Genomic DNA, 27,036 nt, shown 5'->3' on the forward strand with positions numbered 1-27,036 from the left:
ATAGAGCTTTTAAAAAACAGTAGTTAAAACAAACAAAACCCTACTTTCTGACTGCAGCAACTGGACCGATAGTGAAAATGCAGAGGAGAAAGTTTTCTTTAAGAAATAGTCAATTCTGATTTTGAAAGGAGGCAAAAAAAAAAAGAAAAAAATCTCAAATTATTTTTCAAAATGGAAGCAACAAATAGCCTAATAATTCCCACTGTGTTTTAGTGTACAATTAATAAAATTAAAAATAATAATTTGTAAAATACAATATTTGACAAGAATGATTTATAAAATATCAATTTTCATTTACACATAATAAGTATATGGCTAAAAGGAAGATTGAGGGCACATTTTAATTTTTAAAATTATGTCATGCAATTTTAAATATTGAATTAATAAAATTCCCATATTTTAGATTTGGAATGGCCTGCAAAGATCACCTGATAAAAACTATTAATCTAGCTGGTAAAAATAGTCCCCATTATTAGAGTCAGGTTTTGTGCTGAATGCTTTTCTAAATTTAATTGTAATCATTGTGACATTTTCATTCCCATTTTGCACATAAAAAAGTAAGACTCAAAGAAGGTAAGTAATTTGCCAGGGTTATACAGCCAGAGAATGAGCTGAGAATTAACCTCCATGTATCTAAATTCAAAGTCCAAACTTCTAATTTGGTCAAGATGGAGTGACAGGGACCATATTTACCCTTCGACTGAAACAAATAAAATACTGAAGAAGAGATAGAAATAGTCTGAAGATGCTGGACATCAGGTGGTGATGGGCAGTGATTCTTGGAGACAGGAGACTAACAAGGTGAGCCCTATGATTGCCATAACTTAATGCCTTGAAATAAGTTTTAGGCCATGGTGCTGGGAGTGAAAATTCAGGCTGAGCTTGGCAAATTCTGTGAGTTAAGGAGATCTTGCTGAGAATCCAGGGAGATCAAGGTGGCTAGAGTTCACAGGAGAGAGCTGTACAGAAGAATAATGCTGGAGATCTAGAGTCCCCTTTAAGTATGTTTATGATCAGTGAATACATGTGGGAAACTACCCAAAGCTAGGAAAAGGCCCATCTAAAAGGATTAGAGAGAAGAGTATTGAATATTCACACATGACTAGTAATAATGCCTGTTTCCATCAGCCAGACTGAAAAACCTGTAATTCACAGGGCACTGGGTAGGGTACTCAGAAAGATATTGCATCATTAGTTGGGAATAATTGGCCCTAGATAAAATGTTAACCTGCTCCTGCCTAATAAATTTTGAAAGAAAAATCTAAAATAATCAAGCTGATTTCAAGAAACTTAACTAATTTCCAGAACAGAACTCAATAATATACACAGGAACACAAAAATATCCAGCACCTAACAAGGTAAAATTCACAATGTCTGGCATACAATCAAAAATTGCTTGCCATGCATGGAAAGAAACAGGAAAATAGGATTCATTAAAAAAAAAAAAATCAGTGAATAAAAACTGACCCAGAAAGGCACAGATATTAGAATTAACAGACAAGGACATTAAAACAATTATGATAACTATGTTTCATATATCCAAGAGCTAAAAGAAAAATTGATCATGTTAAGTAGAGACATGGAAGATATAAAAAAGACCTAAACTGAACTTGTAGAGATGAAAACTACAATGTCTGAAATGAAAAGTACACTGGATTGGATTAATGATAGAATAGATGTAACAGAAGAAAAGTTTACTGAACTTGAAGACACAGCAATAGAAAAATTGGCTAAATAAAACAAAACAGGAGACTCAGAAAACAAAACAAAACAAAACATCAGTGATCTGTGAGAAATATTCAGGTGGCCTAATATATGTGTAATTGAAATTCCTGAAGGACAGAAGAGAGAAGAGGGGACAGAGAAATTATTTTTATAATGATGGCTGAAAACTTTACAAACTTAATGAAAACTATACACTCACAGATTGTTGAAGAATAAGAAGTTTAACAAACCTCAAGCACAAGAAAAAGCACTCTGAGGGACATTATAGTCCAATTACCCAAAAATAGTGATAAAAGGAAAACTTTAAAATCAATTAGAGAAAAAAGACATACTGTATATAGAGGAACAAAGATGATGATAGCAGATTTTTCATCAGAAACAATGCAAGCAAGAAGATAGTGGGACTGAAAGTACTGAAAGAAGGAGCGTAGAGGGGCAGGAAGTTATTGATCTAGAATTCTATACTAAATGAAAATATTTTTTAAATATAAGGGTAAAATTTAAAAAATTGTTTTTAGAGAAAGCTGAAAAAATTTTTCACCAACCAACTCACACTATAAGAAATGTTAAAAGAAGTTCTTTAAGTCAGAAAAAAAGTACACTGGATGGAAATATGGTTCTACACAAAAGAATGTAGAACACAAAAATGGTAACAATGTGGGTAAATACATGGGTTTTTCTTATTATTTAAATGTATTTAAAATATAACTGACTATTTAAACAAAAATAAACAATTTAATATGGGATTTATAACATATAGAAGTAAAATATATGTCAACAATAGCACAATGTCTGGGAAAGGAGAAATGAAAGTATACTTTTGTGAGATTCTTACATAATACATGTAGTGATATATCTCTGAAAGGTAGACTTATTAAATATGTATTTTATAAACCCTAAAGCAATCACAAAAATAGAAAGAGTTATAGCTAATAAACCAGTAAAGGAGCTCAAATTAAATTAACTAAATAATCCAAAAGAAAACAGAAAAAGAAGAAAATAAGAATAAAGATGATATGGGCCAAATAGAAAACACATAGCAAGATAGTAGATTTAAAACTAATTATATCGGTCACATTAAACACAAATGGCCTAAACCAGGGACAGTAAACCTTTTCTGTAAAGAACCAGTTAGTAAATCTTTTTAGTTTTGTGGGACATGTAGTCTCTGTCCCAACCATTCAACTCTGTCATTATAGCATAAAAACAGTCATAGACAACATACAAATGAATGGGCATGGATGAAGTTAGTTTGTGGGCAATAGTCTGTTAAGCCCCGGTCTAAATATCCCCATTAAAAAGGCAGAGATTTTCACGTTAGATAAAAATGCAAGACCCTACTATATGTTGCCTATAAGAAATGCACTTTAATATAAAGACACAAATAGGTTAAAAGTAAAGGATGGAAAACAATATAACATGCTCACACAAAACAAAAGAAAGAATGGCTATGTTACTATCAGACAAAGTATATTTCAAAGTAAAGAAATAAAAACATTTAGAATATTGCCAGGGATAAAGAGGGTCAATTCATAATGATAAAGGGGTTCATCCACTAGGAGGCCATGATAATCCTAAATAACAAAGCTTTAAAATACATGAAGCAAAAACTGATAGAACTGCAAGGGGAAATAGACAAATCTACAACTAAATCCTGAGATGTCAGTAGCCCTCTCTCAATAATTGATAGAAAAATAGCCAGAAAATCAGTAATGATATATACTATGGAAAGTAGTGCAATAATCTATTTTTAAGAGATATATTGAATAATTTGATCTAATTAATATTTATAGAATTCTCCAGTTAGCAACAGAATACACATTCTTCTCAAGTACACATGAAATGTTTACCAAAATAGACCATAATTAGGGTTATAAATGTCTCAATAAATTTAAAAGGATTCAAGTCATTCAAAGTATTTTCTTTCAGAATGGAATTAAATTAGAAGTTGTTAATAGCAAGTTATCTGGAAAATCTGTAAATATTTTGAAACTAAATAAATACCAAGTTGTCTATGGCCATATACCACCCTGAACACATCCAATCTTGTATGACCTTGGAAACTAAAACAAGGTTGAGCCTGGTTAGTACTTGGATGGGGATTGCCTGGGAATATCAGGAGCTGTAGGCTTTGAATAATAAATAAATAATACAAACATACATACCAAGTCTTTGCCCTTACTACTATGCTGTGTAGACATGTGAGGAGTCAGATTACATGGGAAAACTAATGACATTGAGCTCTAGTCTACCAGAAACATCTGAGTGTTCACACCTCTCCACCTTGTAATAGCTCTATGATTTTGATGAAGTTATTTAACTTCTCTAAGCCTATTTCTTAATCTAGACAATGGAAATAATAGTTATATTGCCATATGTTCTTCTCAGCATTGTAAGAATTAAATTAGTTAATATATGAAAAGTGTTCTGAACTATATTGCCTTAACTTGTATTCACTAAGTGAACATTCTGTCCTTCCATCCTAAGTGCATGCAGTTCCTGGCAGAACTTGGCCTGCAGCCTATGTATTCTGATTCCTCAGCATTGGTTTTTTTACTGCAAATTTTATGTATTAAATAATTGTCTACTTTTATGATATATTCAGAAGTTAATTCAAAAATAATCTAAAATGCTGGTTTTCAGTTAGAATTTGTTTTTGACTTTTGGGAAATAGTACAGTAATTTATTTTTTGGAGATATATTTTCAAAAATTATATATGCATATCATATAAACAAATGATCTGATTACTACCTTGGCAACTGAAATTCCCATTGGCTTTAAAGGTATCATCAAGTAATAAGTGATTTATCCTGATCTGAGCCCCACATATTGCACACAGGTATTGATATTCATTGCTGTTCCCCACAGATATGTACAATCAATTATGTTTCAATTAAAAAGAAAAGTAATAAATGATTATGCTATAACATAGTGATTGGCTCCATGGGCAGGTAGAAAATAGTAACAGAATCAACCACACAGATCTCACCTGGAAAATAATCAGTGAAAAGACAATATTTTGCACATCAGTATTAGATACAGATTTCATAAAATACTAATTATGCATTTCAACAACAAATACAAAAGGAATTAAAGAAGAACAATGCTCAGAATGCTCTGGAATCATCAGAAGGCCTTCACCAAAGAAATGCAGTTTGAGCTAGAGGAGAATATAGATTTTTATTTTTATATATATTTATAATTAAAACCTGGAATGTCTACATAGATAATAATTAATTTTACTTTGTGTAACTTGAGCTCATATAATATTCAAGCTTCTTCTTTTAGAATTTCCCCACAGTTATCAAAATTACTTGGTTATTATATAAAGTTGTTCATACTTTATATGTGCATCATCACTAAATCCATTTTGCATATACATACGTCCTACTATCTATTTTAAACTAAGATCTCCTATCAACATGTAAAGAACATAAACATGACAATTTGTCATTAATTCATTTTCTCAACGGCAAATAATATGAGTATAATCCTTATGAAAATCATGTTTGTGGGCTCATCATTTTGTTCAAACTAATCAGATCATGAAGGAACTAGTAGTTTCATCTTTCTGTGGTACAATGTCAATGTACTCAGATGGCTCTTAGCATTCCATTGTGGCTTCCCTAAATGTTTGAAAATCTCATCTGATATTCATCACTTGTCTTCTCTTTCTCAATTTGGGCAAATTAAAAACCAAAGCAGTAATAGTCAATTGCTCTTTTCCCTTCGTCTACAGTGCTTTTTCTTTCCCACTCTCCATATATTTCTTCCTTTATACTCTCTCTCTCTTTACATACAGCAGTTCAAGGAATAGTTCAGGGGCAAGAAAATCTCCTTGCTTCCTGACTCAGGTAGAATAGAACATTCTGCTCATTCAGTCGGGCAGGCTTCACCTTTTCTTTCCTGAATGCTTCCTTTACTCCACGTCTTTCAAGGGGCCTTGCTGACCTCTTCTTCTTAATAAATTTAAAGAACTTTTTTAAAAGGTTCTTTTAAAGTCCTTCTGTCACCTAATTTACAGTTTGTCCTGTCTCACCTAGTTTGTGTGTATTCTTCTCTTCATTTGAGCAATCAGTCCATATTTTGAAAGATGTCTTTTTGTCCTAAAATAATCATTGGGTTCTACCAATGACCACACAAGAGATTTTTTTTATGCATTCAATATTTTGGTACCTCAGCACACATTTTCTTGAACTTCTCAAAAAAGAGAAAAGCTTGATTTGCTTTTTTAAATAGTGGGGCATCTTGTGAACTACTAAACTCTTAAAAGTTAGACCTTCCAACATTTTTGCATGTTTTGCATCTGATTTCCTCCTTGTACATGTTCTTGACTTATCTATTCCAGTGTGGCTGAACCACAGTGATCAAATGCGGAAAGTAGTGAAAGTCAGGCAGGAGAAGTCCAGGCTGCCGTACATAGTGTTTAGGTTGCACCTGCCAAGGGGGCAAAGGGAGCTGGAATCCAGACTGCTCTGCTCACTAAGTCCTGTGCCCAGCATGAGACTGTTTTTATGTAAGGAAGGGGTGCTTTGTCAATTCACACAGAAGTGTCGTATGGTCTGGTGATGTCTCAGTAAAAGATCATGTACAGGAGTTTTGTTTTTATACTTATGCACTGAGAAACCACTAAGAGAGAATACAAATAATATAATTTACATTTTGTAAAGAACACTGTGCTGTGTGTAGCATGGATTGGAGTGAGGAAGGAGTGGAAGGAGGTGAGGGTGGCGAGGACTACGGTGGTAGAAGTAGAAATGTAGAGAAATGATGGATTCAAGGCATCTTTTGCAGGTAAAATGAACAGGTTTGGTGCTGAATTGGGTGTGGAGGGTGAGGGAGAGAGAGGTGTAAAAGGTAAATCTCCAGTTACTGACTTGAATAATTATGTGGATGGTGGTGCTGTGTCCTGAGGTGGGGAGGGCTGGGTGAGAAACAGGCTTTGAGAGAGGGTGTCATATCAAGGTTTCTGGGCCGTACAATTTATTGGAGACACCTGTGAGTTGTCTAAATGGCTACCAGGAGGCACATGGATATAAGTACCTGAAATTCAGAATAGCGTGTGTTTTTTTTTCTAAGCGCCCCTGAGGCTTTCCTTATCTTTAGCAGTCTGAGATAAGCCCATGTGAATAATTCTGTAATGTTTCTTTTACCCAGACAATCCAGAAATTTATTTTGAGAGAGCCAAAATAACTCCTTGCATTGAGTATAAACATAATTATTTTGCCTCGGGGCATAATGCTGAGTCCTATATCCAGTCCAGTAAATCCAATTGAATCCATACTGGGCTAGTCTTCTGTCTGCATTTTAGTTCATTTAAAGGGCTTCTCATAGGGCTGGCCTGTGGCTCACTTGGAGAGTGTGGTGCTGACACCACCAAGTCAAGGGTTAAGATCCCTTTACCAGTCATCTTTCAAAGAAAATAAAAGGGCTTCCCATAAACTTTCTTAGCAAACTTTCTGTCTCCTGGTACCATGGTTTCAATATTCCCTTGAGAAATTCAGGTTGACCTCTTTTCTTCTCTCAGTGGCCTGAATGACAGTCACAATCAGTCAGGTCTGACTGCTTTTCTCCCAACTTATCTGGCATTTACCCCCTCTAATCATGGCACAATGTAAATCTGGAGCCACCTTGTTGCTTGGATTCCTTCTTGTATCTCACTAGATGAACTCCCAAGCATGAATGACTCCAGTACTCATAGATTTGTTCACTCTCTTGCTCCAGTAGGCAGAGCCAAAACCAGTGGTTAAAAACCACATGGAGAGAGATGTTGGCTCAATTAAAGGAAAAACTGCCTAATGCTTAGCACTGTCTGAAAACGGAAACGCCTGCTGGGAAAGGAGTGAGTTGTGGTTTCTGGATGTGTGAGGCACACAGCACACACAGGAGACAGTAGTTTGGTGTAGATTCTGTAGTAGAGACTGAAGGGTTGGAGCATAGAAGTAATCTCCACTGACTATTGAATTCCTGCTCGTGCTAGAGCTTTACACAGATGCTTTGCCTCATTTAATCTTTATAACAACCCCCAAGGGAACTAGCTATGACCCCATCAGAGGAGGTTATAGTCACAAACTTAAGATCACACAGCTAGCAAGTGGCAGAGCCAGGATTTAGAGCCAGGCTTTAAACTCAACTCCCTCTGAATCCAAAGTCTTTGTTTATTCTTTCCACAATTCGTAGAAGCTTGAGAGATTGAACACGGGATTTTTAAGGTTCCTTCCAACATTGTGATTCTATCTGAGCCAAAATATGGATACAGGCATTACCGACTATGTTTCCCTTTAATCATCCTTCCAGCCTCAACCACATTAAAATGACAATCTGTGACTCTAAAACCTTCCATGACTTCCAACAAGAAAGGGCCATTTGAAAAAAACATTTGTACTTTGCATCCCCTCATTTTTCAGCAGAACTGTGTCTAAGGGCTGCCAAATCTAGTTTGTTTTGTTTTGTTTTCCCTTATGGGTTGCTGGCAAAGACTGGGTTTACAGTATAAATGTACAGATGACTAAGCTTTTAGTACTTCTCAAAACTTTCACAATATATAGTCCTAACTTTTCTACTAATTTTTCATGTCTTAGAAGTTCTTAGAAGGGCTTATAACATTTAACCTGAGGTCAATTTTTCTGGATCAAGTTCTAAGTCAGAGTGTTTTTTTTTTTTTTATTTTGAAACTAAAGAAATAACTTAATTTAAAACTTAATAGTAGAATTTTTACAAAATTGGAGCCTGAAAATAAGCTTAATGTGCTTTTTTAATGTACAATGGTGTATTTGTGTTGAATGCTATTTTCTAGATTGAAGCTGAACTCGCCAAGGAAAGAGCCCAACATTTAGTTGAATTTGAGGAGCAAGCACTTCTCTTTAAGCAAGAAGCAAAACTGGAACTTGATATTGAAAAAGAAAAACACCAAGAAATAATCCAAAAGTACAAAAAAGAACAAGAGGAACTACAAATGAAGGTCTATAATTATAAAGTTCATCACTATGTAATGAGTTTAAAATCACAGATGCTGGTTATTTCCTCCTATGAACATGATAGTATTTACACCTCCAGTAACTTTCCTGTAGATTGTGCCTTGGTTTTAGCCATACAGGTAAAATGGTTTGGCTCTTCTCCAGAATGGATAACGGAGATAGATATGCAAGCATACAATCCAGCTATGTATGGATTTTTGTCCTACTAAAATAAAGTTATTTTTAAAACAGAATAAATTATATGATGAATAATTAGCATGGCTAGATATTCCAACACTTTAAATACCCAACATCAAAAGACAATGAGGAGTTTTACATAATTAAAAATTTCCCAACTAATGCATATTACCTTTAGATGCAAATATTTACAATTCTAAACATTTTTGAATGAAGAGAAATACAGGACACTTCAAAAAGTTCATGGAAAAATAGAATTAAAAGATAATACAAATCTTTCCATGGACTTTTTGAAGTACTCTCATATTTTAAAAATGTAATCACACCTCCCTAATTTCTTAACCAACACATCCTAAATATAATTTAAGGTTCTTTTGAAGTTTTACTTTTTTATAGAACTTGAGTACAGTATGTGTGTGCATATATGTTTGTATGTACGTTTGTGTGTATTATCAAGACCCAGTGAGGAAATCATATTTTGAATAAACTCATTAAGAGTCCATGTTAATTGAGCATCAGTTGATACCTAATGGCCTCTACATTTGTGTATAGGAGATATGGTACAGCCGTTTCAGTAGTTCATTGTGAACAATGGGCAGGAGCAGCTACACGAGTATCAACCAGTGCAGAAGCACAGGCCCTGTGCCTCGGATCTACTGCTCTGCAGATGCTGCCTCGAAATTCTTAACAATTTTATCTTTGAGTTTGTGTTTTGTAAGTGAAGGACAGTGAAGTCCTGTTCGGACAATGGAGCATGTGCTGTGAGCCTGGAGCCTCAGCTCCCCTAAACAGGTTCTCACCTCTTGCTTCCTGGCCTCTGGCACCCCAGACTCTGCTGAGTCTCCGCTTCCCTTCCTCCCTTCTCATGACTGCTGTTGCAGTCCTGGGTGGCTCAGGATCCCATCAGCAGGAGAATGCAGACAGGCAGGCCCAAACTTGCTGGATGGTATAGTTTCTCAAGAGAAGCCCTAAGTCTAGATTTTGTAAGTGAAATTTCTGATTTTTAAATGTTGACTCCCTTTTAAAAAATCAGAACATATTTGTGACTATGTGAGCTTTCTCTCCCAAGCATAACCTACTTTATTTCAGTGTCATCTCTTCTTTAGTTGATGGAAAGCACTGTTCAGACCTACCAATGACCCTCTTCCCTCCTGAATTAATTGAAGTTAATGAAATACTAATTTATAAAGTTACTAATTGTGGTGAATAAATTTCTCACAAGTTATTTTTTTATGTAAATTTAACATTTGAAACAAATTTTGGATGCATAACTCTTTTTCAGTAGTATTTCATAAAGTCTTTGGAACATTGGTTTATGAATGTTTTCCAGATTCTTTGTGGGCTAGTTTCTTGTCATGCTAATATTTATAATATGACAATATCTGTAGTGTAAGTAATAAGGATATGTTTCAGCAGAAACAGCTCTGCTCTTCTTTGTTTGTTTTCTCTTCTTTGTTTTGTTTTTTAAGGAGAAAGAAGACAAGCAGTCTTTTCCCTTCTAAAGATTACATGTTATGAGAAAAAGCTTCTACAAGTTATTCTCTCATTTATTTATCTCAAGGTACCGCCTTGAGAAGCAGTACATTTTTAAAGTATTCTGGTGTTCTCTAGAACTGCATTGTCCAATATGGTAGCCACATGTGGCTACTTAAATTTCAGTTAAATTAATTAAAGTTAAATAAAATTTAAAATTCAGTTGCTCAGTCACATTAGCCACATTTCAAGTGCTCAATAGATAGTACTGGCTTTCAAGAGTCTATCATGTGCATCTCTTCCCAACTCATTGATCAGTGATATTGTGTTGGTAGCCATGGTAAGAGTATTTATACCATGGAAATTAGATATGAATCTGGCTCTCTTTTTTTTGAGAGTCACTTGTTAAACATTTACCAGCACACCACTCTCAGTAGCCATATGTGGCTAGTGGCTACCACATTGGATAGCGCAGAGTGTTTCTATCATCACAGAAAGTTCTATTGGGCATGCTGCTCTAGTGTATAGTGCCTGGAATACCTATAGCCATCATATACAAGAAGGAAGAACAATTATGTCAAAGGAAAACTTATTGGTGGGTATGAGTAGAGCCTAACTCTGGGGCTCTCCTTCCTGCATCCCCAAATATCAGGCATTTTGAGGTCTGAAAGACAACCTATTTAGGTCCCACCAGGTCCCTAATCTACTTGTCAAGACTTGAGCTATCCTTGGTACCTCAATTTAGTCACAGAGATTTATATATTCACAAGGGTGTCCAAGTGATTAAAGTGGGTGGAAAAATAAAAGTTTTCATCTTCAACTTTTAAAAAGAAAATCTTGAAGGCCTGCATATACCATAAGATTTATATTCATCTGACCAGAAGAGTACACTGATTAATTAGAATATAAATCTCTTTAAAACCATAAGAATGTTGTGGTTACCTACAGACTATTGCCTACAAACTAATACAAGATTTATCTTACAGGTATCTGACTTAATCGCAGGCACTACCAGAGATCTAAGGCTGGAAGTAACCACTCTTGAGGAAAAACTCCATGAATCCCATATCCGACACACTGAAGAATCTAAGTCAAAAGAAAAAGAAATTGAAAACCTTAAAAATTTGGTTGCAGAATTTGAATCTCGCTTGAAGAAGGAAATTGACAGTAATGATTCAGTTTCAGAGGAGTTGAGAAAGGAAATGAAACAAAAGTCAGATGAACTGGAAAGAGTAAAGCTGGAACAAACGCAGCTGATACAGCAATTTAACCAGTCCCAGGAAGAGGTAAGAATCACATGGTGATACCTTTGCAGTCAGTGAAAGAGCATATGTTCTTTCAAAAAACAAACAAACAAATAAAAACATGAAAGGCAGCTCGATGTCATGGAAACAGTCGTGGACTGTTAGGGACCTGAGATCACCTTCTGGTTCTGTCTTTAGCTAGGCAGTCACTTAACCTCTCTGGACCTGGCTTCCTTTTCTGTAAGATGAATACATGAACTACATAATCTCTAAAGTTTTCTCAGTGCCCAGTTCTGTGTTTCAAATGGCTATTTAAAATCTCTAAGACTAGGAATCTTTATATATTTGTGTCTTATTTGTTTTAACGTTAAAGTTTTGCGAGAAAAAACTTTTAGAGCACCTGCCACTTAATTTCAAAAAATGTTTGGACAATATGTTTTAAATATAATTTTACTTTAGGGTTTTATCTTTCTGTCAACCTAAACTTATAAGATAATGTACATGCATTGGTCTTCTTTCCTATGTATGGATAATTATTTCATCAGTGTTTTTATTTAAAGTAGAGTGGACTTCTTTTGATTTGAAACTTTTTTTTTTTTCAAAAAAAAGTCTTATTTCTGAACTGCTAAGCAGTTTAGAAATAGTGGAACAATTAATCTGCTTTCTAATCACCAACATTATATCACATCAGAAAATTTTATCTCATTTATGACTTAATAGCAAACAAAGGCAAATGGAGGGAGATTCTGAATGTTAGTAAGAAGTAATATTTTTGTTGGTTTTGGTAGTAATATTGATTATTTACAAATATAACATGTTCTTGACATATTTAAATTATCAGCCAAATAGAAAGTTTATGTCATTGTTACATTATGAAGTGAATCTATTACAAAGAAGTTATAAATCTAAGATAAAATATGGAATGAACAGTACACTGGATCAAGAATAATGCCTAAGACAATTAGAAATCACTTACATGTTACAGATGATCATAACACCAAGTGCAAAGAGTTTGAATCCCTGTACTGGGAAGCCACCAGAAAAAAAAAAGAACTGATGAGGAACTGGCTGAAGAAGGTTGAATAATTTTCATACAGTCATCTAGCATGGTGGAACTAAGAATGAAATTTGAATCTCTGTGATATGAAACATGACATCTTTCAGGAAACCTGAGTTCTAGTGATTCTGCTTCTAGATTATAAAGTGACCTCAGGCTTAGTACTCAACATCTCCAGGCCTCAATTTTTTTGTTTGTTTGGGTTTTTTTGTTTTTAAAATGAAAAAAACAAAAACAAAAACAAAACCACCCCAATAAACACACTACTTACACAAACTCCCCAATAAAGGGAGGCTCTTCATCAGTCCAGGGAGGAGTGGGAAGGGAGAGCATGAATGGACTCAGCTCCACTGGAGAAACCCTGAGGAGGAGAGAGGTGACGTTGATTTGCCTCTAATGAGACAGCACTATTGATGTTCTAGAGGAGAGACCATGGAATAAAGGAGAGAAAGTTCAAAGCAACTAGACTAGCAGGTTTTCTAACTCTTCAGTCCCAAAAGAAATAGCAATATAGAAAGTGAGAAGTAACTTATAATCTAGGACAAGTAGAAAAAAGCAAAAGTGTCAAATGCAGTAAATACATATTTTCATCTATCTAGATGCCAGGCACTGTGCTGGGTAAGTACTGGGGATACAGTCATGCCAAGACTGACAACTGCCTCCTCCTGCTTTCAAAGCAGAATTTAAAGAAAACCTTGCATGAGTAATTAAATTAACATCCAGAGGAAAGAATGACCTAAACAGAAATTTATTATATAAAAAGCATAGAATAAAAGCCAGAAAATTTGCCATAAGAGCCTATATTAGTTATCTATTGCTACATGACAGATTACCCCCTGATTCAGCAGTCAAACGACAAACATTTATTAGCTCATACTTTCTGTGGGTCAGGAATCTGAGCATTTCTTAGCTGGGTGCCTCTGGCTCAGGGTCTCTCATGAGCTTTTGTCAGGGTGTCCACTAGGGCTGAAGTCTCATCTGGAGGCTCAACTGGGGGAGGATTGGCTTCCAGGCTTGCTTATGTAGTTGCTGGCAGGGTTTATTTCCTCATGGGCTGTTGGACTGAGAGCCTCAGTGCCTTGCTGGCTGCTGGCCAGAGGCCTCCTTCAGTTCCTTGTCACATGGACCTCTCCACAGAATGGCTCACAGTGTGTCAGCTAGCTTCCCTCAGAGCAAGCAAGTAAGGGAGAATGAGAGAGAGGGTGCCAAGACAGAAGCCACAGTCTTCTTGTAACCTAATCTCAGAGGTGACATCCCACTGCTTCTGCTGTAGTCTATTCATTACATTCTGTTTATTATGTTGATAAGTCCAACCCATACTCTAGGTGAAGCCAGTTACACAAGGTGTGAATATCAGGAGGGTGGGGATAATTGGAGGCCATTTTAAAGGCTTCCCATCACAGGGCCTATGGAGGTGATTTTAGTAAGAGAAAGTAGACTAAACCTGAAGAGTGGATTACTTTATCAGACAAAAGGAGCTACATTTGGAGCTTTTCCTGCTCATTAGTTGTGAAAGGAAACCACTTAGGATTGAAGTTTTATTTTTTTTTAAAATGTGGACTTTTGAAAGACATAAGACACTGTGTTGGTACATAAATCATGGATCATTACTAGAGAGAAGAAACGAATTATCCCAAAAGTAAAGAAAAGCTAATTAAGGATATGCTTGGGGTGCAATTTCCTTGGATAGGGGGAGGGTAGACTAGATTTTCCATTAGAAGTTATCAAAATTGCACCTCAAAGTTAAGTATTACAACTGAACTGGAAGGGTAAATAATTAAAGCTGCTTCTCTGGCTAAGCATGCCAAAATCCAGAATATGCTTATAAAAAAGGAAATGAGCCAATAAAAGTGATTGGATTTATGAGCCAGAAAGAATGGAGGCTGTAGCATGTAAAGTGGAAAGCACTACTTTTTTTGATCATACCTTCCGGACACTTGAAATTTCTCAGATTCCGTAGAAATAAAGCTGCATTTAAGTGGAGAACAAATTCCCACTAGAATGAAGATAAATTAAAAGTCTAATAAGGAGGCTAATTAAGGGGAGGAAAGCCCTGTTCTCTTTCAAGAAGCCAAAGAGTGGGTGGACTTTGTTCTTAATTGTATAAAGAAAATTCTCAAGGATAGGAGGAAAGCCAAAGCCTCTAAAGGGCAAAACAGGCCTTCCTAAGTGAAGCGGGATTATTGGAGGGCATCCACAGAGACAAGGTCATGGGGTGGAGCAACAAAGGGTGCAGGTTAATAAGAAGAGAGAAATGGAAGCTACAACCATATTAGAAATGCAAATGTGAACAAGGGGCCCCAGGAAATTCTTGCTAAGACACACGTGTTAAAAAATTGGAACATCAGAAAAAGAAAGAAAGAAAAGAGAGTGAGAAGAGAAGAGAAAGTTAATATGTTAGAGAATAGCACATGATAATTAAAACCAAGTTAAAATGGATCACATGGATCTTGGTGCCAGTTTTCCTTCATACGAGTTCCATGTGAGTCCTATCAAGACAGTGGGGCCCCACTGTTAGGGGCCTGGTTGTGATCCAGAGGAAGAATGTGGTAAATTAGAAAAAACAGCTCATATACCAAAGGAAAACAAGTACAGAGAGTTTGATATTTTTGTTGTTTTAAGACCATAAATAAGGGGGGAAAGAGAGCAGAAGTTTTAAATTCTGTAGTTCCTGTAGTCATCTAATGAAGAGGAAAATACTCAAAAATAGAAAATAATGCTTTTGGCAAAACACGGAGAGTTGAATATATGTGTTTATCTCTACTTCATTCCATTGCTGCTAAAATGGCAATAAATTAATGAAAAGTGAATAAATCCCTAAGAACAAAGGGTACGAGAGAGGAGTTAACACTATATGAAAAAAATGTAGAAGAAATGCTGGGAAATGGAAAGCAAGTGGCTGAGAGGTAACTGTCTTAGCAGACTGCAGAATATTGAAACCTAATGCCTGTTGGGTGTGGGGTTGGATCTATCTGAAAAGAAGCAAACCTAATTTGTAACACAGCACTAGAGAGGCTCGGGAATTAGAGACACAAGATGCCTCTGAAAGAGGGACAGAAAAGTGGAGCTGAAAACAGGACAGTTTGTAAGATTGTAAAAGGAGCAAATAGATCCTCAGATGTTTTTCCTAATCCCCACTCCCCTACTCACCATCCTAGCAGGATACCAGAGAGTCACTCACTAACATAACTGAATGAGAGAAGTCCTGGACCTGAGGATGCAAGACAGCAGAGATCGGGATAAATCAAGAGCTAGAGCAAAAGTCTGTTTGTTAAATGGCAAGACCTCCTAGTCCCTTAGCACACTCACTTCCCAGAACACAGGCAACCAGGCTTATACATCAATAGCCAGGAAATTGGAAGAGCCCTCTCTGGAGCAATGAGCTGCCTCAAAAGAAAAGACCTATGGATACTGACAGTTGGGGTTTCCCAGTGAAATGACTAAATCCATGTACAGTCTACCTGCTCAGAATTATACCAGCCAATAAACCCTGTGCAGGCATACAGAGCTTCTGGTAACATTTTGGGGGCTCATTTGTAAACATGAACAGCCAAGGATTATCAAATATTTGATGAACATCTCTAATATGAAGGACAGAAAACAGAAACAAATAAGAAAAAAAACTCAAGAAGGAACAGATATAAAGCAATACAGGGAATGAAGAAGAGCTTCAGAAAAAAACACATAATTAATATCCTTAGAAAGAAAAGAGATGATGTTGTATCCATTAAACATGAATAAAAGGCTATGAAAAAAGACCAAGAATGAGTATTAAAATATAAGAGGTGAAATTAAAAAGAAAGAAAGAAAGAGAGAGAGGGAGAGAGAAAGGAGGAAAGAAAGAAAGAAAGAAAGAAAGAAAGAAAGAAAGAAAGAAAGAAAGAAAGAAAGAAAGAAAGAAAGAAAGAAAGAAAGAAAGAAAGAAAAGAAAGAAAGCAAATCAATGTTTGGGTTAGGTGATAAAAATGAGCAATCTCCCAGAAAGTGAAGAAGAAAACAAAGAGATGGAGAGAAGGAAAGAAAGTTAGAAGATAAGTCCAGGACAGCTAATATCCCAGTAGCAGACGCTCTGGAAAGAGAGTACAGAGAAAATGGAAGGAAGGGAACTATCCGGGAACTCGTCATAATACACCAAATGGCTCAGGTGTGCATAATATTTATATGCTATAAGCATATAAAGAATAATAAAGATTGAGCTAAAAATTATGATAGAAATATAATGTGAGGATGGGAGGAGGAGAAGCATCTGTTAGGAATTGGCATAGGGAGCTAAACCTTTTCTATCATTCTGTGAAATCAGTAGGTGATTTTCAAGATTGAAGAACCTTGCGATAGCTGTATAGTGATGTTATTTAGAAATACGGAGGTAAATATCAGACAAAACAGCTTAAAAGTCTGAAAATGATTGTTCCCTGGAGGCAGAATTTGCAAGTGTGAAGGAAAGCACTTTTTCATTGCAAGTTTTATAGTGTTATTTTACCTTTTAATTACGTGTAATATATTACTTTAATTTTAAAATATGAAAAATAATGGAAAGGAGTAAAGTATAAAAAGGACCTGACAGAGAACATAGCAGAGGCAAAGATAAAGGTTAAGAAATGTAGAAAAAAAAAACTGGGAAAGTTATTAGTAAAGCAAATAAATACCAGAATATGAACCTTAATGAGGTTTTTAAAAAAGATTTTGAGGAATAAAATAAGTAAGTGAGTAAATAAATATACAAGACAAAGCAGGTTCTAGCCTGGCACATTTCTATTTATTCTTCAAGTCTGAATGTAAGGAGAGCTCCTACATGAAGCCCCAAAATGCCAGAGGCAAGCTTAGGTATATACCTATGCTCCTGCTCCAGTTGTTTATGCATTCATTTAATAGGTAAAAAGGTTTTTTTGTTGTTATTGTTTTTACAGATGCTAAGAAGAAAAATAAAACAGGGTAAAAGGGATACTTTCCGAAGGAGAGGTGCTATATTAAATGGGGTGGTCAAGAACTCTCCAAGGGAGTAATATTTGAGCAGACCTGCAGTGAGGGAAAGAACATTCCAAGCAGAGGAAATAACAAGTGTAAGGACCCTGCAGCACAGAGGATCCTGGGAACCTCCAAAAAACCACAAGGATGTCAGCAAGCATTGCTGGAGCTTAGTGAGCAAGGACAGTGATAGAAAGCAAGGTTGAAGGAACTAGTTTATGTGAAGTCTTTGTAGGCTACAGTAAGGACTTTGGATTCTTTTCTAAGAGTGATGGAAAGCCACTTGGGAATTTTGAACAATGGAGTGACATTATCTGTCGTATCTTTAGAGGATAATTCTGACTGCTGTGTAGAAAATAGGTTGAAGGGAGTAAAAATGAAAGCAAAGAAATGTGTTACAAGCCTCTTGAAGAGGTCTAGAATAACATTAGTGATCATAGCGGTGAAGGAGGTGAGAAGCGGCCAGATTCAGGATATATTCTGAAGGGAGAGGCAACAGGAGTTGCTGATGTAAAAGCATGAAGGGAGTCAGGAATAACTTTAAAGCTTGAATTCTAAGCAACTGAGTGAGTGAAAGTATCATTTCCTGAGATGGAAAATGCTGGAAAAGGAATACAATTAGGGAGGAATATCAATAATTTGATTTGAGACATGTTAATCTTAATATGCCTATTAAATATCCAAATGGAAATGTTTAACAGGCACTGTGTCCACAGGGAAGGCTGGCTGGAGATACCAGTTTTGTAGATGTCCTTATGTAGCTGATACTTAAGCCTTGGGACTGAATGGGTCACCCAGGGAATGTGATAATAGAGAAGAAGGTTGAGAACAGGCAATCTAACTTTTAGAGTCTGGGAAAAGGAGTAGAAGCTAGCAACGGTGACAGAGAAGGAACTGCTAGTGAGATAGGCAGAAAACTGGGAGAGAATATTATCAAGGATACTAAGGACAGAAAGTATTTTTTTAAAAGGAGTGTGCAACTTATACAGGTCCACAATCTCTTATCTGAAAACTTTGGGCTTAGATATGTTTTAGAATTCAAATTATTTTGAATTTCAGAGTTAGTATAGTGCATATATCTGCACAGATATAGGGCAGCCCCCACATGCAATGACATTAATATATGTGCAGCAAAACATCTGAATGTTCATGCTAAATGGAATAAATAAAGACCATAATTAGCTTCCTATCAGTCCAGTCAGGTTTTATCACCAAATGTGATGAGTTACAATTTTTTTATTTTCAGAGCTTTTTGAATGTCAAAAGTATGGCTGAAAGACTATAGATCTGTATTTGCTTTCATTACAATAGCTGTTTTTACTGTTTATGTTGGCTCACCTGACCTTCTCTTGGTATCTTGGATCTGTTTTTGTTTAAAAAACAATAAAGGCGAATACATATGTATCTCTATAAGGTTACAGACACGGAGAGATGGTTGGAAAACGTCAGAGAAGGATTTGCCTCCAAACCAGTGGTTACCATTGGTTACCATATTACCAGTGGTTAACATTGCAGGGTAGGAAGATATAAGCAGAGGTTTCACTTCTTATGCACTTTTTAAGAATATTGGGATCATGAATGACTTTAAACTTTTTGGTGTTTTGGGGTGTTTTCCAAAACCCCATTTATTTAGGAAAGTTTAGTAATAAATCTGACAAGGATGGATTTATGTAAATTCTAACATTAAATTTTAGGAATACATAGCATTTGTAAACACAAATAGCTTATTTGCAAGAGGGATTTGCTTAGTTTTAGGGTATGCATTTACTGTATTTGCATATTTAATCAATATTGAGTAAGTGGCACATACTTCTCTGGTAATTCCATCTATGAAAATGGAGAACCAAAGTACTGGCTAGTAAAAATTACCAAGTGAGTGGTTCTCAACTTTGGGAATAATAAAATTAGAACATCTGTGTCTCTTCCAAAGACTAAGGGGTAAACTCTGGCCCCACAGAGAGCAGGGAAAGGTCAGAAAAGGTTTGAGGGGACAGGGACTATTTCTAGGCTTGGTTGGCAGGGAGAATGGGTGAACTGAGAACCTGAAAACCTTAGCCATGGGGAATGGGGCAGAAGGGAGATGCAAGAAAATTGACAGAATGAGAAGAAATGTGGAGAAATTGTTTTCATTGTGTTTAATTAATGCTAATTAAATCTTAATTAAAGTTGCATTATTGACTTAGAAAAGTAAATCCTGAACACTGTTATCTTCCCCATCCCGAAAACCCGCTCTTGAAGCTTATCAGTCTGAGTATTGCCCTCTGTTTCCACAACTTTTGTTTTGATATGTGTGCCATAGTTAGTTTTTATTATGTTTGCAAGCATGGAAACATAATTTTAAAAACAGCCTACCTGACATTTGTCTTACTTTCTTTCTGGAAATTTATTCAGATTTTCATTTTTATCTTACCAAAAGGCCATTTCCACTGCTTTTCTTCAGTGTTTTGGGCTGATAGATTAGTTGAACAGAAGCCCTTGAATGGGAACTTGGCACATCTTTCTAGTCTCCTCACCTTTGCCACAGAATTTCCTTTCATCTCAGTCCCCTACCCAACTGGTGGACCACATACCCATTCTGGGATATATATATATTAGGGTTGGTGGAAACTGTGTGACCTGATCATTCTGTGACTGATTCAGATCTCACTGGGCATAAGTCATGAACAGAGCCACCCGTCTGTGCTTATTCTACACTGAGGACTTGCTTTCCCTGCATGTTCCCCCCGAATTATGCCAAATATAGCTGATTCCCATCTCAAACAGGATTCTCACCTTCAGAGGGATCAAGTTATCCAGCAAAGCCTTCTCTTACTTCTTCCACTGTTTTTGGAATTGAAAGCAAACCAGCTGTCTTTAAGAATAAAAATGAAAACAAACATAAAAATAAACCACTCTTACATCAGTAAGAGTGGGGGAAATTGGCCACTTTTTAATATTAGAAATTTCAAACAGATGGTGAGCTAATTTATATTTTCATTTTGACATTTACCTACTCAGTGGGAGTGCAACTGAGCCATATTTTAAGCCCATTCAAAGTGGCCTTCATATGAAAATGTTGTAGAAATATCTGCAGATAAAGCTTGCACTAACGTGCAGAGCCTAAGGATCCAGGAATCCCTCCCCTAGACCGCCCGAACCAACGGGCGCTTGGGATTGGAAACTCCCCTCTGAAAACTCTGGACCCCTACTGTCCTCCCTGCTTCCATCTTGCCCTACTCCAGGCTATTTGCCACAGAGCTGGCAAAAGGATATTCCTTTTATGCAGATTTGACTATGCCAGCCCCCTGCTTGAAATAAACCTTTCAGTGACTCCATGTGGCCTTCAGAATTGTCAAAACTCTAGTACTAGCATGTTGCCAAAATCTGATCTGCTCACTCTTCCCTACTTCAGTCCTGGTCTTTCCTTCCCTGTGCACCTGCACCTGGGTCATGCTAAGCCATATTTTGTCCCAGGGTGTGCCTTTCCCTCTCTCGCTGCCAGGCATTTGCGCTCACTGTCCGCTCTGCCTGGAAAACTCCACTACCCCTTCCTCCCTTGGCTTGTGCCTCCTTTTTCATTTTGAATTCCCATTTAGTTGCAATCCAATGATACTATTTTACCATGCTGAAGTATGGCCAAAGGTCCTTTTTACCTAAAAACAGAATGCTATGCATGATTTTCAGTCTTACTAAATATATTCCATCTCACACATTTTTCTGTGTTGTTCAGTGAAAACACATATTAAAATTCTGCAACAACCCAACCTTCCTCTTGCCTAAATTGCTGAAAACAATCTAACCACAAGTGGATGATTCTTTTCACGTATGATGGAATTTTCCACTGATGTGTCTACTGACTGTAGCCACATCCACATGTCCTCTTGTCATGCCCTGTTGCACTCCACCCTGAAATAGCAATCACCTAAACTGCATGTGTTCTATTTCCATTTTTTTCACCCCATGTTTGAATAAATTATAACATCTGAACTGCCTTTTGGACAAAACTGAGTTATAATCTCACTTTTAGAGTAGGAGATAATGGTGACAGAAGATAGGAAGATATTATGAGATTTGCCTAAGATTTCATAGTGTTTTGGCACAGACAAAAATAGAAGTAGCAACTTTGGATACTGTTTTTAGTCCAGAGGTTCTTCTGTTTGGGGAAATAACAGAAGAAAGAGAATTAATCCTTTGTCCTGAAAGCTAAATAGCTTTGAGGAAGAATGAGTTCTGGAACAGTGGGTCCCAGACCGAGAAGTCAGCAGCCCTTCCCCCACCCAGCTAACGCCATCCACTCACTCTGGAATGTATCTAGTGAGGGTTGGTGGAAACTGTGTGATCTGATCGTTCCATGACTGGCCCAGACCTCACTGGGTATGAAGCATGGGTGTAAGATTCAACCTGCAGTCCACTGGCACTTTGCTCCCATTGCACTTGTTGTGGGGATGTCTTTGGTTCACTCCACCTTTTTATATCCTCCCTTAGTGGAATGTCTCTTGTCTGAAATAGCTTTTCAGTGACTTGCTTTATGTATGTTTTCTGTAGAGCACTATTCCTTCCCTTTGAGACTTGAATTTAATTTTAGTAAATCAATTCAATTTTATTTTCGTTTTAGTGAGAGCTCTTGTCAGCACATCCCCTATCACTTTATCCTCCCATATTGTCATACCTATTATCATGTCACCAATTCGTTAACCTCATTGTTCATTGCTATCCATTTTTTAATTTTATATATTCAAATAAAATTACATCTTTCTCATAGCTTTCTCAATCAAGGGTACTTTTATATTAATTTATTGAAAGCTACTTAAACCTAATCACTTCAACACATTTTGACAGTTTACTAGTAGACAAGAAACATAATGCATTGTGCTTTTTTTTTTTCTTTTAAAAGAAAGTTTAGATTAATAGAGTTTAGATAACTTGGGCAAAATGAGATGAAAATGTCTTACTATTTGTTGTTGTTTCAATGCCCTAGGAACAAATGGCCGCTACATGCCTGATACAATGAAATAGACAACAAATTTAGGCATAGGCAGCATGAAGCTGGGCTTTGGAGGCAGGCAGGGCTCTGACCCTTCACAGTTGGGCTGCTCTCAGCAAGTTACATAACCAGTCTGAGCTTCAGTGCCTTTTGTTGTCAAATATATTTGTTGGGAGCAGTAAATGAGATGACACCTAATATAACACCTTATTAATCTTCCTCTCTACCCCTCCCACACCCCACCTTTTTGACAAGTGTTTCAGGTAGTGTTAATGAGAACCAGGTGACCAGGCAATGAAGGCACACATCCAATCCTTGGTCTCCAATTCCTCCCCAAAATTAAAAGTAAAAATAACTAGAAGCAAGCAATTAACCTATGATTTTTTTTTTAAATATGTGAGTGTGGATCACGTATGTATGTAAATAATATATGTAAATGATAATACTTTGTTTGACCCAGACATGTGGCTGATTTTATAGAAAATTACTGTGCAACTAGTTAATCTGGAATTGCTCCATATTCTTCAATTTTGATTACCAAATTTGGAATTGAATAGAATTTTGTCCATAATCACAAGAAACTCAGATACAGGAAAATGCTACTTTCCCTGATGCTTTGTTATTTAGTTCCACTGACAGTAGTTAGTCAGTAAACCCTTAAGGAGGATTTTTCCACAAAGGGTCACACTTGGGAATGCCTTGGCTGTTTTTACAAACAAGCTAACCTGATGGAAATTTGTTTTGAATTTATTAATCTTATAGCACAATTATTTTAATTGTGTTTCCTTATTAGGATACCACTTTGAACTGTTTACTTTTCAACCTCTTTTTTGACATCCTGTAGACATGAATGTGAGAACACTGGGGAGATCCAAGACCTAATTCTTACCACAGGCCTTGAAATAATTTTGATGAACTCAATAGATGAAAGGTTTTCATAGATGAAAAATGTAGCATCTCAGAATTTGAAGGGACCTTAATGATCTCTAGTTCAGTCACACATTTGAAGCTTAATTTGCTTCAGTGCATCCCTGCCAAGTGAGATTCAGCCCTTTGGGGTGTTCTCCAGACAGCTCTGACTATTAAAAAGTGCTTCCTTATCTTAAACCCCATAGTTTCCACCCTTGGGTCCAGATTCTATTAGGGATATAAAAAGCAGTTCTGCTCAAATTTACGAGCCTGCAAACTTCTTGAGGGCAGGGACTGTAGACACCACAGCTTCTAGTAACTTGATAAATGATCACTGAAAGGAATTAAAAACAGAAGATATTCTTTATTTTGGGATATTATTTTACAGAATGGCAAATGACCAGCATATTTAAGTTCCATTGAGAAAGCATCATATAAGCAACTAATTTTATTGTTTAAATGCCATAGCTGATATATTTTGTTATTATTTTAATATTATAATTCAAGTGATTTTACCTGTTTGTCGTATGTATTGCAGTGTACCTTCACTATAAAATAACATGTTTAATATCTCCACAGATATTAACTCTTAGACATCACCTGTGCAGGACATATTGTCTGAGACATGAGGAAGAGAGGTTGAAAACTACTGAAGTGGGAATTCAAAGTCCTGGGTTCTAGCACAGCCCACCACTACCATCTGAGTGACTCTGGACAGTCACTCTATCTCTTTGGTTCTTGGTTTCTCATCTGCAAACTGCAAGGATTGAACCAAATGCTCTCTGAAAGTTCTCTCCAGCTTCACAAACTGTGTTTTTGACTTGTCTGCCCCACGTGGTAGAGTGTCATAGAGACAGTCAAAGAATATACACCTCTGATTTCCAGTTTAGTCCTCAATTTGTATTGCCAATAACTATCCACTTATGTACACTGTTTAAAGCTAGGGTGACTTTTTTCCCCTCTCTCTTTTCAGAACACTTTTCTTCAGGAAACAGTGCGTAGAGAGTGTGAAGAACGCTTTGAACTGACGGAGGCTTTGAGTCAAGCCAGAGAACAGCTCCTGGAGCTCAGGAAGCTCAACAGAAGTTTACCCTTGTCACCATGTTCCCTCAGCAAGGGCAGCCTAACCTCCTCTGCTGCAGTGGTCAGTCATCCTGGAGAGAGAAGCCTTGCGAGACTGAACTCTGCTGAAAAAGGAATCAAGATCCCCAGCCTGCACGGAGGGTCAAAACCCACTGCTCCCCCTACTTCAGATAAGCCCAAGAGGGCCAGCAGCTCAGGTATGCCTGTTCTCCCCCAGCCACGCCCTCCCAGGGGTCAAGCATCTTCAGTAAATGAGACCAGACAGAGACTGGCTGCCATTCTGCGGAGGAGGCTGAGCCAGCAGTGATTGATGCAGAGTCAGGAGCAGCTCCATACAGTGTGCATGCTCTTGCATAGAGAGCCAGAGGCTTACTGGAACTGAGCATGACACAGAGAAAATTATTTTCACAGATCAGGAATGCATGTCTCTGGAGATATCCAACAAAAGAATGTAAAAAGCTGGAAAATTGTGAGGCCATATTTTCCTTCACAATTTTCAAAAAGGCCTTTGAAATTGCAGCAGATAATGAAGTTGGTATTCAGAGGGCAAGTTCTGTACTCATGTATTATATATGTATAGAAGTGATCTACGACTATGCCCTTTTAGAGATCATAGCATCTTTTCTATTTTTTTGCACCATTACAAACAGATTTATTTCCCCCCCAAAAATAGATCATATTGGTTTTGTTGGTGTTGGTTCATTTGTTTGTTGAGCTGAATGGGTTAAATAGACGTAACAAGTATTCCTAATAGGAAAAGGAAGTACTTTACTCCTCAGTTAGGTAATTTCTAAAATGCTTATTTCAGACATTCACAGAACTCATCACCATCCTCAAAAATTTCTTTTCCTTACCTTGCAATCTAAATGGCTAATCTGATTTCTCTTCAGGCTAGGTCAGAAGGAATGACAGATGACCTTCAGGAAGACAATCTTTCCTGAGAGGCTGGGGGCCTTCTAGAAAAAGGGATGGTAACTCCAGTTCAAGGAATTTACTCCACAAATTATAAAGATTATTTAGAAAACAGAAATCCTGACCATGAAAAATATTACTTGGTAGGGATTTTCTACATTGAATGCTTTTCGGTACTTGGAGTTAGGTTTTGATTTGAACTTGTATTCTCGAGCCATTAATAAAAGAACTAATTTAAGACAGTTCAGTGAAGACACGTAGAGCTAATTTGGGGTTCAAATTTTATTACTTCTGAAAATGGATAACTGGTTAACATGTTTTCTGTTTTCATAGTGAAAAGGTAAAACCAGAAACCAGATAGGCTATTTTAAGTTATCTTAAAGATTCAGGCTCCTCCTGTTTCTTAAAACACAACCCTTTACCTTAGCTTAATGTTTGTCTGTCTTTTTCTCCATCTAACAAAAGTGTATTTTTCTTCAAAAACTGACTTGACTTTAAATCCTCCATTCCTCCCTCTGACTGTGTCACGAACATTCATTCTTCCTACTCCCATATCAGAATAGTAATACACGTGAAATATGGTACATAAAATTCTCTGCTATTTGGCTATCTTGTTGATGAGAGAATCCAGTGGTGTTTGGGGTCTCTCCCATGTGCACAAAAAGTAAAGTTACTAAGCAAAATCAAGTTTGTCTCCAATCTTTCAAAGGATTAGAATAATCTACCAGTAGAGTGTTTTAACCCCAACAAAATTTACACATTAGGTCCACTGATTTCCCTGACTAGTGTAGGTAAGATATCTTGTGTTAAGGGTTTGAATGCTTATCTTTGTTTTACAGAGACTGGCATTCTTTGTAATGGCATTTGACAAGAAAGCTAAGGTCATCCCACCATCTCTTTACAGATAAGGAAAAGATGCTCAAAGAGATCGTGACTTGGCTAAGGTGGTGCAGCTAGTTAGTGACAGAGCTAAAACCAGAACCACTGTCATCTGACTCCAACCTTTCCATCTTACCAGAGCTTCCAAAGCCTCCATCATGACTTTTGTCAGTAGCACCTATGCTGTATTTAGTGAATATTTTTCTTTAAATGCACTTACTTTTTAAACTTAAATTTACGTAAAAAGGAAACTTGACCCAAGGAAAAATAACTATAAAGTAATGAGTTTGATTCTCTAGTTATATTTTTTCTAATACACTTTAAAATAAAAGTGTATCTATTAAAATAAATGTTTCCCCCCCTAAAATCATCTTGCATAATGCCAGCAGGGGACCACTGTACTAGATCTTGTTGTCTCTGATCTGTTATTTGTATGTTTAAATTGCAAATACTTGTGACATAAGGTAGAAAAAAGCTAGTGAAAACACTAAAGAATATTTTCTGGCAACATTCTTTGTTAACTATTATACATGCTTTTTCACAGTCTTGCAATTTCAGGAACCATGGGGATACAATGAGTTTCTTCATTTTTCCTAAATTATGAACATAATTAGATTTGTGAATAAAATAGCACATAAGCTTTTCTAAAGTGATGAAAGACTATCAGTGCA

At 36.6% G+C, this 27,036-nt stretch overlaps 1 protein-coding gene across 1 annotated transcript in view; it reads left to right on the forward strand.

The window, feature by feature from the left end:
* LEKR1 (leucine, glutamate and lysine rich 1) overlaps positions 1-24,881 on the forward strand; it is a 190,207-nt gene extending 165,326 nt beyond the window's left edge. The window contains exons 9-11 of the mRNA XM_063096049.1: positions 8,523-8,687; positions 11,340-11,639; positions 24,465-24,881. Of these exons, the coding sequence (XP_062952119.1) occupies positions 8,523-8,687; positions 11,340-11,639; positions 24,465-24,881 (882 nt within the window). The remainder of the gene's footprint in view (positions 1-8,522; positions 8,688-11,339; positions 11,640-24,464) is intronic.
* The last annotated feature ends 2,155 nt before the right edge of the window (positions 24,882-27,036 follow it).

Source organism: Cynocephalus volans, chromosome 1 (assembly GCF_027409185.1).
Source record: "Cynocephalus volans isolate mCynVol1 chromosome 1, mCynVol1.pri, whole genome shotgun sequence".
NCBI classification, from domain to species: domain Eukaryota; kingdom Metazoa; phylum Chordata; class Mammalia; order Dermoptera; family Cynocephalidae; genus Cynocephalus; species Cynocephalus volans.